The following is a 17,599-nucleotide window of genomic DNA, read 5'->3' as shown; positions in this document are numbered from 1 at the left end:
CTGCACGTCATCTAAGTATTGATAATGGTACTTAGAGCATCTCCACCGGAAAATTTTCTAATTTATTTTGGCAAGAATTTAAAACGGTGGAGATGCCCTTATAATTGAACAAACTGTAAAATTCGCTTTAAATTGTCACTTGGATGTCTAATTAATCTTATAATTGTTAAGGGTATCTCCACTAAATGATCTTAATTTTAAGAAACTCAACCGTATTGCAAAATTGATCTCGCAAAAAGGGCCAACAACCGCGTCGGAAGTTGGCGCACGCACTCACGTAATTTCGACCAGTTCGTCCAGTTTGAAAAACACAAGTGCAGCAACGTAAGTGTGTTAAGAAATCGAAATGTGATGCAAGATGCTCAAATCATCGGCAGAGTGAAAATTAAGGAGGAGCTCATCGCGATGAGAAAATCGAAAAACAACTGCGCGCGCGCGGGGGCATTTTAAAAGCCGCGAGGAAAAACGCTTTCGCGAGAAAAGCATCGTCGTCTTATTGAGAGCACTTTGGTTAAATTTTTCGAACGCGCTAATGTAAGGAGGCGAGCCACACGGCAGTGCTCTTTTCCGTGCAATTTTAGAGTGGCACGGAGGGAAATTGTCAGTTGGTTAGAAGTTGACGTAATTTGATTTTTTATAAAATTACAGTGGCAATTGTGAAATTTCCATAGTTTATTTACACGCGTTTTTATTTTGAAAAAGTTTCCCTTATCAATTTATATTCTCAAAACATATTTTTCAACGGTCAATTTAAACGATTGGAAACTCACCACGTCAATTTGGAACTCGCCACAGCTCATTAACACACATTTTAATTTTGAAATTGTTTTCCTTATCAATTTTATAACCACAAACTATATTTCGACAGTCAGTTTAAACGATTAGAAACTCACCACGGCAATTTTTAATTACCACAGCTCATTTGAATGCATTTTAATTCAAAAAAAATTTCCCTTATCAATTTTATAACCACAAAACTATATTTCAACAGTCATTTTGAACAATTAGAAACTTACCACGCCAATTTTGAATTCACCACGGCTCATTTACATGCATTTTAATTTTGAATTTGTTTTCCTTATATTTTTTTATTCACAAAATAATATTTCAACGGTCAATTTGAACGATTGGAAACTCGCCTCAACAATTTTGAATTCACCACAGCTCATTTAAACAAGTTTTTATTTTGAAATTGATTCCCTCATCAATTTTATTTCTACAAAAAAATATTTCAACGATCAATTTGAACGACTGGAACCTCACCATGGAAATTTTGAATTCACCACAGCTCTTTTTCTTGCATTATAATTTTGAAATCGTTTTCCTTATTAATTTTATATCCACAAAACAATATTTCAACGATCAATTTGAACGATTAGAAATCCACCACTACAATTTTGAATTCACCACAGCTAATTTTTTTAACCACAAAACTATATTTCAGCGTTCTAAATATTGGAAACTCACTTCTACAATTTAAAAAAAAATGATTTTTTTCCTTTATCAATGTTATATTTACAAAACATTTTTTAACAGTCAATTTCAACGATTTCAAACTCACCACGGCAATTTTGAATTCACCATAGCTGTACAGGCATTTTGATTTTTTAATTGTTTTCTTTATCAATTTTATATCCATAAAACTATATTTCAACGGACATCTAAAACTATTGGAAACTCGCCACAACAATTTTAAATTCACCACAATACATTTACACGCATTTTAATTTTGAAATCCTTTTCCTTATCACCTTTATATCCACAAAACAATATTTAAACGAAAAATTTGAACGATTAGAAATACACCACGGCAATTTTGAATTCACCACAGCTCAGTATCACTCGTTTTAATTTTGAAATTGTTTCCCTTTAAATTTTCAAAACCAACAATTCCATTTTGATGGTCAATATGAACGATAAGAAACTAACCACGGCAATTTTGACTTCACCATAGCTCATTTTCTTGCATTATAATTTTGAAAACGTTTTCCTTATTAATTTTATATCCACAAAACAATATTTTAAAGGTCAATTTCAAGTATTGGTACCACTACAATACTACAATTTTCAATTCACCACAGCTCATTTTCATAAGTTTTAATCTTGAAAATTATTTCCCTTATCAATTTTACAACCACAAACTATATTTTAAGTGTTCAATTTTAACTATTGGAAACTCACCACAACAATTTTGAATTCACCACCGCTGATTTTCACAAGTTTTAATTTCGGAATTGTTTCCCTTATCAATTTTATAACCACTAAACTATATTTCAGCGGTCAATTTAAACTATTGGAAACTCACCACAACAATTTTGAATTCACCACAGCTCATTTACAGAAGTTTTAATTTGAAATTGTTTTCCTTATAAATTTTATATCCATAAAACAATTTTTCAACGGTCAATATCAACGAATAGAAACTCACCACGGCAATTTTGAACTCACCACAGCTCATTTACACGCATTTTAATTTTGATTTTTTTCCTTATCAATTTTATATTCACAAAACATTTTTTCAACAGTCAATTTGAGCGATTGAAAACTCACTATGACAATTTTGAATTCACCACAGTTCATTTACACGCATTTGAATCTTGAAATTGTATTTTTTTAACAATATTATATTCTCAAAAAAATACTTTAACGGTCAATTTCAATTATTGAAAACTCACCATGCCAATAATTCCTAATTCAACACAGCTCATTACCACGCGTTTTAATTTTAAAATTGGTTTCTTTATTAATTTTATATCCGCAAAACAATATTTCAACGGTCAATTTCAACTATTGGAACCACTACAATACTTCAATTTTGAATTCACCACCGCTCATTTCACAAGTTTTAGTTTTGAAATTGTTTCTCTTATCAATTTTATAACCACAAAACTATATTTCAGCGGTCAAATAAAACCATTGGAAACTCACCACAACAATTTTGAATTCACCACAGCTCATTTACACGCATTTTAATTTTGTAATTGTTTTCCTTAACAATTTTATATTCACAAAACAATTTTTCAACAGTCAATTTGAGCGATTCAAAACTCACTATGACAATTTTGAATTCATCACAGCTTATTTACACGCATTTGATTCTTGAAATTGTATTTTTTTGGCAATATTATATCCCCAAAAAACACTTTAAGGGTCAATTTCAATTATTGAAAACTCACCATGCCAAGTCCTAATTCACCTCAGCTCATTACCACGAGTTTTAATTTTAAAATTGGTTTCCTTATTAATTTTATATCCACAAAACAATATTTCCACGGTCAATTTAAATTATTGGTAAGTCATCACGTCGAGTCTAAACTCACCACAGTTCTTATACACCATTTTGATAATTTCGTGAAACTGTAAAGCGACTTAATTTTGGAAAAAAAAATCACAAAACTAATCAAAATATAACATTTGCTTCAAAATTTATTTTTGAGTTTTTTTTTTTTTTTGACGAAATCATACCAATTTTTGTATGAAAGTGTCACCAAAATTTCCCTCTGTGCCCAACTTGACTCAAAGCGCTCAACTCATCGAAAAACGATGCGCTAATCGAATATGGTTCAACAACGGAGCAAGAAAAAAAAAGCGCTAGATTGAAACATTTTCTCAGCTGAATCAGCGGCCTCTCGAGCCGATTGAGTTATGTGGTGCACACTGCACACAGAATTCACCTCCGCGCCATGATATTCACTTTTGTGAGATGGTCCAATTAAGGTCCCGAAACATCGCATTTAACATCATTTTGACGCCGGACTCCCTTTGGAAATCTTGTTAGACCCCACACAACACGAAATCGCCCCAGCGGCTGTCATTTTGACATTCACCAATTAACCACCACGTTCGCCTGCGGCGAACACCAGCCTACTCAGATCTTGATACGAAAAACCGAACCACGGCGTGCAACGATTTTTCACCCCGAAAAAAAACTAATCAAAGCAATCGCATCATCCGGTAAAGGTCTTATTACAATCAGTGCTGCGATTGTCTAACCGGTTAAAATCGAAGACCGAGGCATTGGCCTTGGTCAATGCTCCTTGCGTGGTGAATTTGCAAAAAGCAGCCGAACCCACCACGGTTGATTATTTTAGAGTTTGTTTTACGGCAGCCACGCCAAAAAGCCATATGGGCGAAAGTGCTCGAAATCATAGTTTTATGCTCCGACTTTTTTCTGGGTCCAATTTGTACGCGAAAGATGAGATTGGATCGGATTCGGATGGTGAAAAAAAAATGGCGACCATCCGTTCGGCGTTTTGAAGTTTAATAACCATAATCGGCCGTGTGGTGTAATTTGTTGGGGCCACTTTGGGGCTTCCGACTTTTTACCCTATTTTGTTAGACGCCAATTTTGCGCCGGCTATTGATAGCGATCGGAGGTCAATTTGGGATTAATTTTAGCGAGAAATTATTACATGAAGGCAATATTACCAAGCAAAAACAACCAAAAAAGTGGGTAACTTTTCACCGGCGTGTACAATTTGACAGCTGAAATTTATTTGAAACGTCAAAGCTACACGCTTTAGTGAGTTCACTAAGTTCTTGAAAAACACAAACAAAATTTTAACGCAAGGCCTACTTCTCCAAATCTCCAAGAACTAGTTCGAGCCACTCTTCCATTGTTCGACATCTAATCTCGTGCTTCGCCACGCGTGCCCCCGAAATAAAATAAACAGTTTTTTCGTCGTCTGTTCCACTGTGCTGTTAGTTGTTCTGACTTACATCCCCGAAAACAACAACAACAACACGCTAAATTAAAACCCACCTCGTTAAGACGGGTGCGCGCTCGCAGAATTAGCGAACCGTATAAACAAATGCACATGTGCTACCTGAGCGCCATTCTCTCACGAAATTCCGTATGATGCGTAAAACACAAAAAGATCGAGCTCTTGTTTGGCCCCAAAACGGTGCGCGCAATCAAATTATACGCCAAATTTGGGCAAAATTAACCCTTGATTGAGTGCAGCTTTGCATTTTTTTCCGGAAATCGGATTAAATTAAAACCAAATCATTCTCAGCTAACCGTGCATTTGACAGTTAGCTTACCTTCGGCGCTGCAACACCTTGATGCGTCAAGCTGTCAAATTCGAATCAAGGTCGGCGATGCTAAAGGTAACACTTAAAATGGCACTCCAGGGTTAAAACGTGGTTAGAACCCACGTTTTGCGTACTAGCAAGATTGGATTTTTTTTGAGGTTTTAACCCACAAAACTGTGCTTCCACATCGTGACCGTGGAAGAAGTCAGTCAGTCAGTCTGGTAAAGAGGAAGGAAGAGGTGAAGACTTGTTAATGAGCTGGATCGTTTTTTTTCTCGCTTTTTATCTGCTGCCGGTTCTGTTTGAATGTTTTGAATGCTCGCTTGGGTGGGGGTTTTTCTTTCTTTCGATTTGAATGTGTTAACTGATCTTTGAGAAGGAGAAACCTGAAACTGTATTTTTTAATTGCTAGATCATGGACGGGAATGGGCAGATGTTAGACTTCACAATAAAATACGTTAGCGATTCTGACCATATTGAACTTTTTTTTTGCAGGTCGTACAAGTTAAAAGTATTGAAAAGCGTTATTTTATTTAAACTAATTTTCTAATCCACTTGAAGACTCCAATAATAACAGATTATTTGGCTTTCTTAGACCAAAAAATTAAAAATGAATTTTATAGTCTATTTTTTCTGATTAGATCTGGCGCAATACCATTTTTTTCGAAGACTGAGCCTGTTTTGGAATTTTAATTTTGTATTTTTTCAATTGCTAAAAACTGATTTGGGCAATTACATATAACCAAAAAAGCATTTTCACCATTTATTTGCATATACAAGTTTCCATACAAATTTGAATGTTGCCTATGGCTATGCCTAGCCAGATGTTCAAATCTTGATTCCTTTTTCAAAAACAAACAAGGCTCCATAAGTCACCTATGTACATAAGACCTTTTGAAATAGTAAGCGAGAAATACTTGAAAATTCAAGAGTAAAAAAAATTAAACTACAACATTAAAAATCTCACACTTAAAAAAATCTAAAATTCAGCAATTTTTAATCTCAAAAAACAAAAAAAATAACAAATTTTAAAATTCAAAAACGCAGGTAATCAAAATTAAAAATGCAAATTTCAACACTTGAAAATTAAAACATTTAATAATACATTTTTTTAAAATTTCATGTTCAAAAATTCAAAAAAAAGCAAGAAATCAATCATAAAAACTCAAAAATTAAAATAATTAGAAATTTAATAGTTTAACACTTTTAGGCCTGATACATGACACAAATAACAAAATTTTAAAAAAATAGCCCATAATTTTCGTTTGGTCCGCAAAATCATTTTCCCATTAAATTCAGGCCTGAAAGGATTAAAATTGAAAAAAAAATATATTTAAAAAAATAGCTAAAATTCCAAAATACAAAAATGTTCGTCTTATAGAGTGTTATATAAGTTAAGTTGTTGGTTTCAATTGCATCTTAAAATATTTAAGTATCCCAAATCCTCAATTTTGACCACCTACACCATCCCTTTTTTTGGGTCAGAGACCTAATTTTCAATAAAAATAAATATTTCGTGTTTCGTTTATCCAAAGATTTGTTTTATTTAGAGTGAAATTTGGCAAGAATTCAAGCTAATAGAGAACGGACTGTGTTTGATTTTTTAAATCCTCAAATCTATGAATAAGAAAAGATGGCTTCTCGAACAAATTCTTGTTAATTTTTTTTAAATATCTTTAATTTCTGCACTAACTAATTTCGGTATTGAAAAATTTATAAATCGCAAGATTTTTTTTTAGTTTCAGATTTTATGTTTTCCTTAATTCTGCTTTTCAAGATTCGGTCTCATGAAAAATCTCATTAACGTTTTTTATTTTCAATTCATATTTTTTTTTATTTTTCCATCAAAACATTATGCAAACAAGCACCGCGAAAAGAAATGTCAAACGCCACTTTTCGTTTCAGTCAAATAGTATCCAATTGGGTCCTAAAATGAAGCTTAGATTGCTGGTATTATTGTTTACAGCGATAAAGCTCATTTTTCTGAGTACAATGGCCCTTTGTACGACCACAAAGAGTCTAAAATGAATTTTTAAATCAATTTTGAAAAATTAACCTCGCGGTCCTTCTTAACGGAAAAGCTCCTACTTGACAGCTCGTTCCAAGGGAACCATAGTTGATCCATCGAAAAAATGTTGTCTTGTTATTTTTTTTTTTGCATTAAAATGAAAAAAAGTGATCAGAAACTGTTTTTAATCGTGTTTTTTACCGTTGTACATAAAAATTGGCATAGGGCTTTAGTACCCAATTTTGACGATTCTTGCTATTTTTGATCCGTAAGAATCTCTAGACTAATCTCCCTTATTTTCAAACGACAAGAAATAAAAAAAAATTAAAAATTAAAAAAAATATTTCTAAAAATAAAACACATGAAAAAAAGGTTTTAAATCAAAATAAAACATTTGAAAATACATAATTTTTCAAAATTATTCCAGAAAAAAGAATTTTGGATAATGTTTGCTTGTCACAAATATCAGAAATTTTCACGTTAATTCGCTAAGCGAGCGTTCTTTTATTTCGTAACGCAGAGTTACGAAGGCCGGGTTACGCTAAAAAGTTTTATGGAAATGTTGATATGATGGGGGGAGGGGGTCTAAAAATCAATTTTTTGCGTTATGTAATAAAAGAAAGCTCCCTCCCAAAACAATGCAAAGTGTCAAGGTATGTAGATTAGTAAGGTAAGACGGATTTTCAAGCTGTCAAAATAGTTAGTTTGCGCGAAACCCGGATTTTATATGGAAAATTTCAGAACAGTGAAAAATAAACCATTTTTCAGGCAAATTTCACCGGATTTTTTTCTTTAAAAGCGAAATAAGCTTTTAAAACACAAATATTTAAAAAAAAATCAACTAAACGTATTTTTCAGTTCAGTTTGGCATGATTAACAACCCCACAGAAAAAAATCCGGTAAAATTTGCCCGGAAAGGTTTCGTGCTAACTATTTTGACAACTGGGAATTCCCGCCTTACCTTATCTAATCTACATACCTTGGCAATGTGTTAACAATAGAGTTATTTACGTGCGCATGTATTGCGTGTACGTACACGAAAAAAAGTGAGGTTAAATTTTGTCTGGCCAGCAAAATCAAATGGTGCGCTAGTGTGCGTATGCGAAACGTCATAAAGCTCTATGAGTGCATCTATCTCCTGTCAGTTGATGTTTTGTTTTGGAACGAACAGGACGCACTTTTTGTTTATATTTCTAGAGTTCGAAAGCTTTTTTCTTTGGCCAGGAATAATTCGAAAGTGAAGGTTGTTTGTTTACCTCATGATAAGCGTGCACGCTGACTCAAAATAACCCCTTTTTAATTATAATCAGAGAAAACTGGAATAAAATAAAGCAATAAAATTTCGACAATCTTTTGTAACTGAACAGAATAATTAGCAGCCATCAGAAACCAATTTGCTGTGCGTTTTCAACAACACCTTCTTTTCACACCTCCCATTTTCCTCTCCTACTCAAATCGAAAGTGCAAGTAAAGTTAGGGTCGAGCCCCCAATTTTCCCACCGTTTCTCACCTCCCCTTTCCACCATTTCCAGAAAGGGGAGCTTCCTTCAATCTTCTATACCCAATTATTAGAGGGCGCACGGCACGCCATCTCGAATCAAAAGAAGAAGATAACCCTGTTTTAAGCGAAAAACACCACGCACAACTCCCAACTCTCTTTCACACTTTCGTCCATTATTAACTACTAATCCACTTTGCCTTTTGTTGAAACGTGGAAGGGGAAAACAAAACGACCATTTTACCCCCCCCCCCCCCCAGCCCTCTGCGTTCCCTCCTAACTAAAAGTGTTTTTAAAATTATGAATCATCATCATCATTGTGGCTCTTCCTTCTCGATGCCATTCATTCACTAAAAGTTTTTTTTTTTCGACGAACAATCACGAGATGCTTTCGATTTCGATCCGCTGGGCTGATTCACCTCCCAGCAGAGTCCAGATAATTAGAGGGGAGGGCGCAAACTTGGTAGATTCCTGATTGTTGTGGTAGCTAGCGAAATTGAACCGGATCGAAATCGGACCCCGTGGCCACTACAATCTTGGGGAAGGTCGGTTGAAAGTGAATCTTGCGGTGGATTTCGATTCACTTTCGATACGCTAATTTGATTGGTTCAGTTTGACAGTTGACAGCACTCAAAATTGAGTAGTAGTGCCCTATAAGAAAATTGGGTGATTTTGGGTTGTCGATCCGACATAAACTAAAATTGACTCGATGTTGGAGATTGTTTAGATTGACAGTTCAGTACTAACAAATTTCTTTTCTCTTCTTATTTCAGTCGCAATGAGGTGACAACGCAGGGCGCCCCAAAACCTGTCCTGAATCAGTAACAACAACCAAACCAATCGAATCTACGCCCATTTGAGCATAACCTCACCGCGCCAAGATGGGCAACTCCGGCAGCATGAACGGCCTGCCGGGCTATGACGATGCGACCGCGTACCACCATCCGGGTTACCATCATCAGTACCAACGCTACCACGAGATGATGCGCGCCAACGGAGGCAACTCCGGTGGACCTGCTCCGGCATGGCTGGAGTCCTACCAGCGGGATCTTCGCAACGGGAGATCCACCTTCGACAACCGACACCATCACCACGACTCCGGAACCCACCGGGACTCCACGGTCAGCAGCGGACCCAGCTTGCCTCCACCGATGAAGGTCCTGCCGGACATTCCCGGCCGGGTCGCAAAGCTCCGTCCTACGAACAACGGGAACATCCTGCACTCGGGCGGAACCATCAGCAAGAACAACAACCTGCAACGCTCGAAGAGCATTTCTTCGCCGACCTATCAGCAGCACCAGAAGCAGAGCAGCTTCGACGAAGCGGAGGAGAACGGAGGACCGCTGAACTCGCTGCCGCCGCGGATGGCCATGATGCGGTCCAAGACACAGTTCAACATGATGGCTGGAGGTCGTCCACGGGACTTTGACGATTCACGGCGTGGCTACGCCACAAACCAGCGAAAGCCGAGCTACGAGCACGGAACGCTGAACAAGAAGCGGTTCGGGTCGGAACCCGATCTTCGCCTCTCGATGGCCGCAGAACTGCAGCAGGAGCAAGAGGCCGGACCGGCCGGTCATCGCAACACCAAACCGGTCCAGTCGAAGATTATGAAGGGCAAGAACAAGAAGAAGGCGCCGGTTCCGCCGGCGGCGGACAAGGTAGGTCATCCGATACGAATGCCTCAATACCTTAAACCATTTCTTCCCCAGCGCGAACCCGAACCCATCGAGAAGCACCAACCCCAAATCCAGCAGCAACAACAGCGCATCATCGCATACTCTCCGCTGCGCAAAACCAACTCGGACGCGTCCTCCACGCTACCCTCCTCGGACAGCAACAGGAACAACCCAACCCGGAAGCTACGCCTGTTCAAAACCCGCGCCGAAACCAAGAAGAACATCATCACCAAACTGCCGGAAGCGTCCGACGCCAAGTACCAGGCGAAACCAACGGCCTCCTCCAACGGCCAGATGAAGATGCGCGTATCGCCGACCAACAGCGGCACCCAGCCCTACAAACCTCCCCGCAAAGATCCGGACTTTGACACGAGCACGCTGGACAAGCCCAAGTCCCGACTCAACCCAACCTCCTTCTTCCGACGCGAGAAAACCTTCGACCTTGGCATCCTGGAGCGCGACCGTCACGCCCAACAGCCGGAAGTCAAACCAACCATGTCCCCTCCAATTTCACGCCGCAAATCGATCGTCAAGTCGCTGCTCGAAAAGGACCAGAAGGAGCAGCAACAGCTGCGTCAGCAAGAACAGCAGAGTCGCATCGCTTCGGTTGAGCCAAAGTTCAAACCGAAGGTTCAGGAGGAGAAGCGCAAGTCGTCGCAGCCGCAAGCTGCGGCGACCACACCGGTCATGACCGACTTCCAGAAGGAGCTCGCGATGGCCACGAGGAGAAAGACCGCCCTCGGCGGTAGCAACCAGAATCTTGCTCAAACGAAGCCGGCGCCGACTGGCGCCGCCAATCAGCAGCGGAAGATGTCCGAGGTGACCAAGCAGACCATCAAGGTGGAGCCGGCACCACCACCAACGCAAACGAAAAACAACAGTCTGGTAATTTCCGTCGAACCACCCAAACAAGACGATCGGGAAAAGCTCTCCATCAGTCCGCCTCCTCCGCCGCCACCACTCCCAAAAACTAGCTTCTACTTCGGAATGACCGCACCGAAGAAGACCCCAGAGCCGAAAATCTCGCCCACCCTACTCGTCAAAGCGAAAATGCTCGAAACGCGCGTCGACACCGAGCCCGAATCCTCCTCCGAAGAGGACGAAGCCAAGCGACCGCTGGAGTCACCCTCGGACGACTCCGAAATGGACAAGACCCAGCTGGACGTAATCGACCGCTTCGCCGCCAGCTTGCTCAACGGAACCAAATTCCAATCCGGCTCGGATTCAGCCGCGTCTTCGGAAGTCGACGTGCGCACCACCTCCGGCATCGAACTGTTCACCGAAGGTCAGGAGATCTCCCTGAAACTCCGACCAACGCTCCCCCGTAAGAACTTTGAAATCCCACGATTCAGCCCGGCAGCCGCTTGGCGGCTGCTCACCACCGAGGACGACTTTGGTCGCGACTCAACGGAACTTTTCCCCTTCGCGGACCAGAAGAAGACGCAACTGCTGCGCAGTTTGGAAGCGGTGGACGCCGCGGCGGAGGATCGCATCGAGCGGATCTACCGGGAGCCGATCCCCGGGCTGCAGGACAACAAGAGCGGAGACAGCGGGATTTCCGGCGACGCCGGACTGCCGGACCTGGGCGAAGCACAGATGATGAACTCGAGCAAGGAGCGCGACTCGCCGGAGAGTTCGCCGGTGGACGATGGAGGGGTGGGAGTGGGTGTGGGGGGAACGAACGGATGGTCGGCGAGTGCGATACGGTTGACGCCGTGGACGCCGCAGCAGGATCTAGAGGACGATGACGATACGACCGGGAGCAGTGCGGACAATCGGCAGCTGATCGAGGAGAGTCCGCTGAGCGGAGGGCCTAACGACTTTTCCAGCAAGGGACATTTGTTTAGCTTGTCGCTGCCGCGGGAGAACCACCTGTCGATTTATACCGGGACGGCGGCGAACGGGGAAAAGGTAAGCAACTTTACTTACTTGCTTTGCTAGAGTTTCACAATCCGGAATTTACTTACAACTTCAGTGTTTTTGCACAGCTTGATTCAAACTGGATTTGTTTTCTGACCCACGTGGTCAACTGTCAATTTTGTCACACTGACGTTTCACTAGGGTTGCTCAGTTTTCCTGAATGCCAAAATGAAAAAAAAATTTGTTTGTAAACATTGAAAAAAATAAACTGCTCAAACTGCTGTCATTTCTGACACACGTGGTCAAATTTTAAACAACTTTGTTTGTAAACATTTGAAAAATTATGCCCGATGATTTTCTTTATTTTCTATCCCAAAAAGGTCGAAAAGCACATGTTCAACAGTCTGCAAAAGCTGCGGAAGTCCGTTTCGGACGCTTTCACCAGCGACGCCGAGCTCAGTCCGCTCGAGAGCGGTGACAACTGGTTCCTCTCCCGGCTAGATTCCTCTCCACCGGCCATTACCAACGCGTACGAAAAGCGCCAGCTCAGCCCAACCGGCCCGAAGCAAACCCCGCCGGAAGCGCCCTCCAGCGCGGGCAGTGCCGGCTCCAAAAAGAACGATTCCAACGAACAGTTTGCCGCCAAACCGACCAAGCACCTGCCGATTGGGTACCTGATCAGCGGCAAGCACATGATGTATCTGCCGAAGGAAGCCACCAAGGTGGTCACTTCCGGCAAAAATGACGCCAACAACAACTCGCTGCCAACCGAAGTTTCACCTCCGCTAGCGACCATGTCCAGCTACCAGTCTCGCTCCGGGTACGGCGCAGACCGGCGCCGGGACAACAAGGAAAACATGCAGGATCCGGTTCCGGACGCGGGTGAAAACGGAGGAGCAGGCGAAATGGAAAAGTTCCCGGTGAAGATCTCCAACCGGAAGAACCACCGGTTCACCTTCCAGAGCACGATCCGGCAGATCGAGAAGCGACGGGTGGCGGAGAAGCTGTCACGCGAGGCGGAAATCAAGGAGGCCATGCGGTTGAGCGAGCTGGAAGCGATGCGCCGGGTGGAGGAGGAGTTCCAGAAGAAGCGGGCCCGCGAGAAGGCCTCGATCCGGCACCAGCTGCGGCTGTTTTCGATGGAGGAGGGAGGCAATGGACAGGCTTTTGAGGGGAATGAGGACGATGAGGTAAGTTGGCTTTGACAGTTGACGTTTGTGACATTACGTTACCTCAACGTTGATTTGCATTGAACTGTCAATGTATTCAAACATTCAGGTAACGCAATGTCAAACTTTTTTCTCATTCCCAGCTTCCGGAGCTGATCAAACGCGCCGAACCGGAAGGGGACAGCATGCCGCACCAGCCCTCCTCCACAACCGCCACTAACGGCACCACCAAGACCAACGGAATGTTCCGCAAGCGGGACGCCACGCTGGAGCGGCAAACCTACCTGAACGGCGGTGGCCAGGCGCGACGCCTCAGCCAGTCCCGGTTCCACCAAACCTCCACGCTCGAGCGGAAGTACAACCAGGAGCTGGACCAGGATTTCAACCACGACCAGGACGAGAACGACTCGGACGACGATGACGTGGACAGCAGCCTCGGGTACATCGACACCCGGACGCCGTACATTTCGCGCATCATTCAGGCCAAGAGCAGCAAGTCGAGCTACGGCGGCGGATTGAAGAAATGAGGGTCGCCGCGAGCGAATGAGAGAGCAACGAACTGCCATCTAGTCATCGCTGGAGGAACGTGTACTCTGACAACAACCGGAAGCGGAAGACGCTGCCCCGAAAGCGTGGCAGAGATTTATTTCAGAAAAAAAACAACGGAGAGAAAGACCAATCGAGTGGTATTTAAAAGTACATAAATTTATTCTAAACGAGAGCAAAAAAATGTATTCGTAGTTGGATTTATATTTCCTCTTTTTATTGAAAATAGTAAACAAAATGCGAGCAAAGCGACGAAAAAAAATAAAGTAAATATTCTTTCCGATCTTTTGACTTATTAACATCAACCTGCATGTTATTTAGTATCTAAGGTTCACTAACACACGCAAAAAAAAAACAATTACAAAAAAAACTAGAAATGTTAAATAAAAATATGTTCAGTTCTTTTATTCAAACTTGGGTGAACTGTTTTATTTACTGAAAGATGACCAAACTCCCCATAAAATATTAAGGGTTTATTTTATATTCCCAAAAAAAATGTCTAAATTACTTAAAAAATTAACGACATCCCGAGCAGACGGAAATAACGTGGGAGTAAAATTTTTTGATATTTGAAAAAAGAACTATGCCAATAACATTTAATGTTATTTATAACAATTTTTGTTATTCACCGTTATGATTTTTTAGTTGTTGGATTGTTATTGTAATAGAGCAATTCTCTGAGATTTCGGTCATTCGATTTTTTTTTTGTATTTTTTTAATCCGGCTGAAACTTTTTTGGTACCTTCGGTATGCCCAAAGAAGCCATTTTGCATCATGAGTTCGTTCATACAATTTTCCATACAAATTTGGCAGCTGTGCATACAAAAATGATATGTGAAAATTCAAAGATCTGTATCTTTTTAAGGAAATTTTTGATTGATTTGGTGTCTTCGACAAAGTTGTAGGTATGGATATGGACTACACTGAAAAAAAATGATACACGGTAAAAAAATTTTGGTTATTTTTAATTTCACTTTTTGTCACTAAAACTTGATTTGTAAAAAACGCTATTTTTATTTATTTTTATTTTTTTATATGTTTTCGAGGACATCAAATGCCAACTTTTCAGAAATTTCCAGAATGGGCAAAAAATCTTTGACCGAGAATGATTTTTTGAATCAATACAGATTTTTTCAAAAAATCTAAATATTGGTCGAAAAAAAAAATTTCAACTTCATATTTCGTTGTAAAATCGAATTTGCAATCAAAAGAAATTTAGTGAATTTTTGATAAAGTGCACCGTTTCCAAGTTATAGCCATTTTTAGGTAACTTTTTTGAAAATAGTCCCATTTTTTCATTTTTTAAAATTAGTGCCCACCTTTGAAAAAAATATTTTTGAATAGCTGAGAATTCTCTATATTTTGCTTTTTTGAACTTTGTTGATACGAACCTTAGTTGCTGAGATATTGCCATGCAAACGTTTAAAAACAGGAAAATTGATGTTTTCTAGGTCTCACCCAAACAACTCACCATTTTCTAATGTCAATATCTCAGCAACTAATGGTCCGATTTACAATGTTAAAATATGAAACATTCGTAAAATTTTCCGATCTTTTCGAAAACAATATTTTCAAAAATTTAAAATCAAGACTACCATTTCAAACGGGCCAAACATTCAATATTAAGCCCTTTTTGAAATTTTAGTCTTGATTTTTAATTTTTGAAAATATTTTTTTCGAACAGATCGGAAAATTTTACGAATGTTTCATATTTTAACATTGTGAATCGTACCATTAGTTGCTGAGATCGATCAAAAAATTCCTTCAAAAGATACAGATTTTTGAATTTTAACATATCATTTTTGTATGGACAGCTGCCAAATGTGTATGGAAAATTGTATGAACGAACTAATGATGCAAAAAGGCTTTTTTGAGCATACCGAAGGCACCAAAAAAGATTCAGCCGGATTAAAAAATACAAAAATTAAATAAAAAAGACCGATTCCGTAAAGAACTGCTCAATAACAGACCAATAACATTTTGAGTTATTCTTCGAACAAATCTTTGTTATTATTTTTTGTTATTTTAACAGTTAGTCTGAGCATCCCAGTTGGAGTTATTTTTCCATAACAAAAAATGTTATTCCAAAGTTTTTTTAGCTTTCAATATCAGACGAATAACAAATTTTGTTATGATAACATAAACTGTTATTAAACTCTTATGCAAAAATGGATTTTGCAAGAATATTTCATAACACTTTTTGTTATTTTAACAGTATTTGTTATTGAAATGGCATGAATTTTGTTATTATCGTCTGCCCGGGATAGAGTTTGGGATGAACTCTATTTTTTTTTTAAAGAAATTCCAATAAACGTATGTTACTAAAACTTCTAAAATGACCTACTTTAGAACTTTTGTTCCCACCAAACTGCCTGTAATTTTTTTAACTCGGCACACTGCTTGCTTTCATCCGAGGATATTTTAAACATTAGAAGCATTTTCACAAATTATTGATTTTACTACCCAAATAAGTGGAAAATTGACTTTCCGAAAAATTGAGAAGTTTTGGAGCTTTGGTGTCTTTAGGAAAGTTTTTGCAAATGGAAAGGGGCCACTTTTGATTTGGTTGAAAATTTCGAAATCTAACCTTTCAGGAATATTTTTGGGATTTTTTACGTCTTCTAAAAAGTTGTTGGGCTTATCAATTTGGTGTTAAGGGTCAAAAGTTACAATCATTTTTAGGTAAAAAAAATGCAAATTCAAAACTCAAATATCTCGAAAAACTGCAGACCAAATTTTAAGGGCCAGGTTGCATTAGATAGATGAGATTTTTCTGATGTATTTTTCTTTAAACTTCATTTGAAAATGTATTATTTTTAAGGGAATAGTGTATGGGACCACCCTAAAATTAGAAAATTGTCCAACTATATGTTTTCCATGTAATTTTTCCCGCTGTATCTGAATCTTCCCTCAGAATTGAGCCAAAGTTTCAAAATATCGATTTTTGGTCATATTTTTTGTTTTTGAGCAATTCTCTGAGATTTCGGACATTCTATTTTTTGTAATTTTTAATCCAGCTGAAACTTTTATGGTGCCTTCGGTATGCCCAAAGAAGCCATTTTGCACCATTAGTTTGTCAATATAATTTTCCATATAAATTTGGCAGCTGTCCATACCAAAATGATATATGAAAATTCAAAAATCTGTATCTTGGAAAGAATTTTTTGATCGATTTGGTGTCTTCGGCAAAGTTGTTGGTATGGATAAGGACTCTCAGCAACTTAGGGTCCTATCAACAAAGTTCAAAAAAGCAGAAAAAAGAATTTTCTCAGCTTTTCAAAAATGTTTTTTTTTTTTTCAAAAGTGGGCAAACATGATCACTATTTTTTTAAATAAATGCGACTATTTTCAAAAAAGTTACCCCAGAATGGCTATAACTTGAAAACGGTGCACTTTATCGAAATTCCCTTTAAAGTACTTTTCGATTGCAAATTCGATTTTAAATCGAAAAATGAAAATGAAAAATTTTTGCGACCAATATTTCAATTTTTTTGAAAAAATCTGTATTGATTCAAAACTTCATAACTCGGTCAAAGATTTTTTGTCCGTTCTGGAAATTTCTAAACAGTTGGCATTTGATGTCCCCTAAAACATATCAAAAATAAAAAAGTAGTGTTTTTTTTTTGCAAATCACCAAAAAAAAATTTACCGTATATTATTATTTTTTTTTCTGTGTAGTCCTTATCCATATCTACAACTTTGCCGAAGATACCAAAACGATATAAAAATTCCAAATTTGCTGCTAAATTTGTATGGAAAATTATATGGACAAACTATTGATGCAAAATGGCTTCTTTGGCCATAC

General features: G+C 39.1%; 1 protein-coding gene across 2 annotated transcripts in view; it reads left to right on the top strand.

Annotated features, from left to right (window-relative positions):
- The window catches only part of LOC119771170, a 105,524-nt gene extending 91,375 nt beyond the window's left edge, over positions 1-14,149 (top strand). Inside the window, exons 4-7 of one of the 2 annotated variants that reach the window (XM_038266661.1) lie at positions 9,314-10,201; positions 10,253-12,130; positions 12,460-13,269; positions 13,392-14,149. In XM_038266661.1, the coding sequence (XP_038122589.1) occupies positions 9,422-10,201; positions 10,253-12,130; positions 12,460-13,269; positions 13,392-13,775 (3,852 nt within the window). In that variant the 5' untranslated portion in view covers positions 9,314-9,421 and the 3' untranslated portion in view covers positions 13,776-14,149. Of the gene's footprint in view, positions 1-9,313; positions 12,131-12,459; positions 13,270-13,391 lie in introns of both variants that reach the window. The other variant, XM_038266660.1, reaches the window with a different exon arrangement.
- Positions 14,150-17,599: the final 3,450 nt, after the last annotated feature.

This window comes from Culex quinquefasciatus, chromosome 1 (genome assembly GCF_015732765.1).
Source record: "Culex quinquefasciatus strain JHB chromosome 1, VPISU_Cqui_1.0_pri_paternal, whole genome shotgun sequence".
In the NCBI taxonomy this organism is placed as follows: Eukaryota; Metazoa; Arthropoda; class Insecta; order Diptera; family Culicidae; genus Culex; species Culex quinquefasciatus.
The sequence above is the reverse complement of the archived record's forward strand: the minus strand, read 5'-3'. Positions and strand labels throughout refer to the sequence as shown.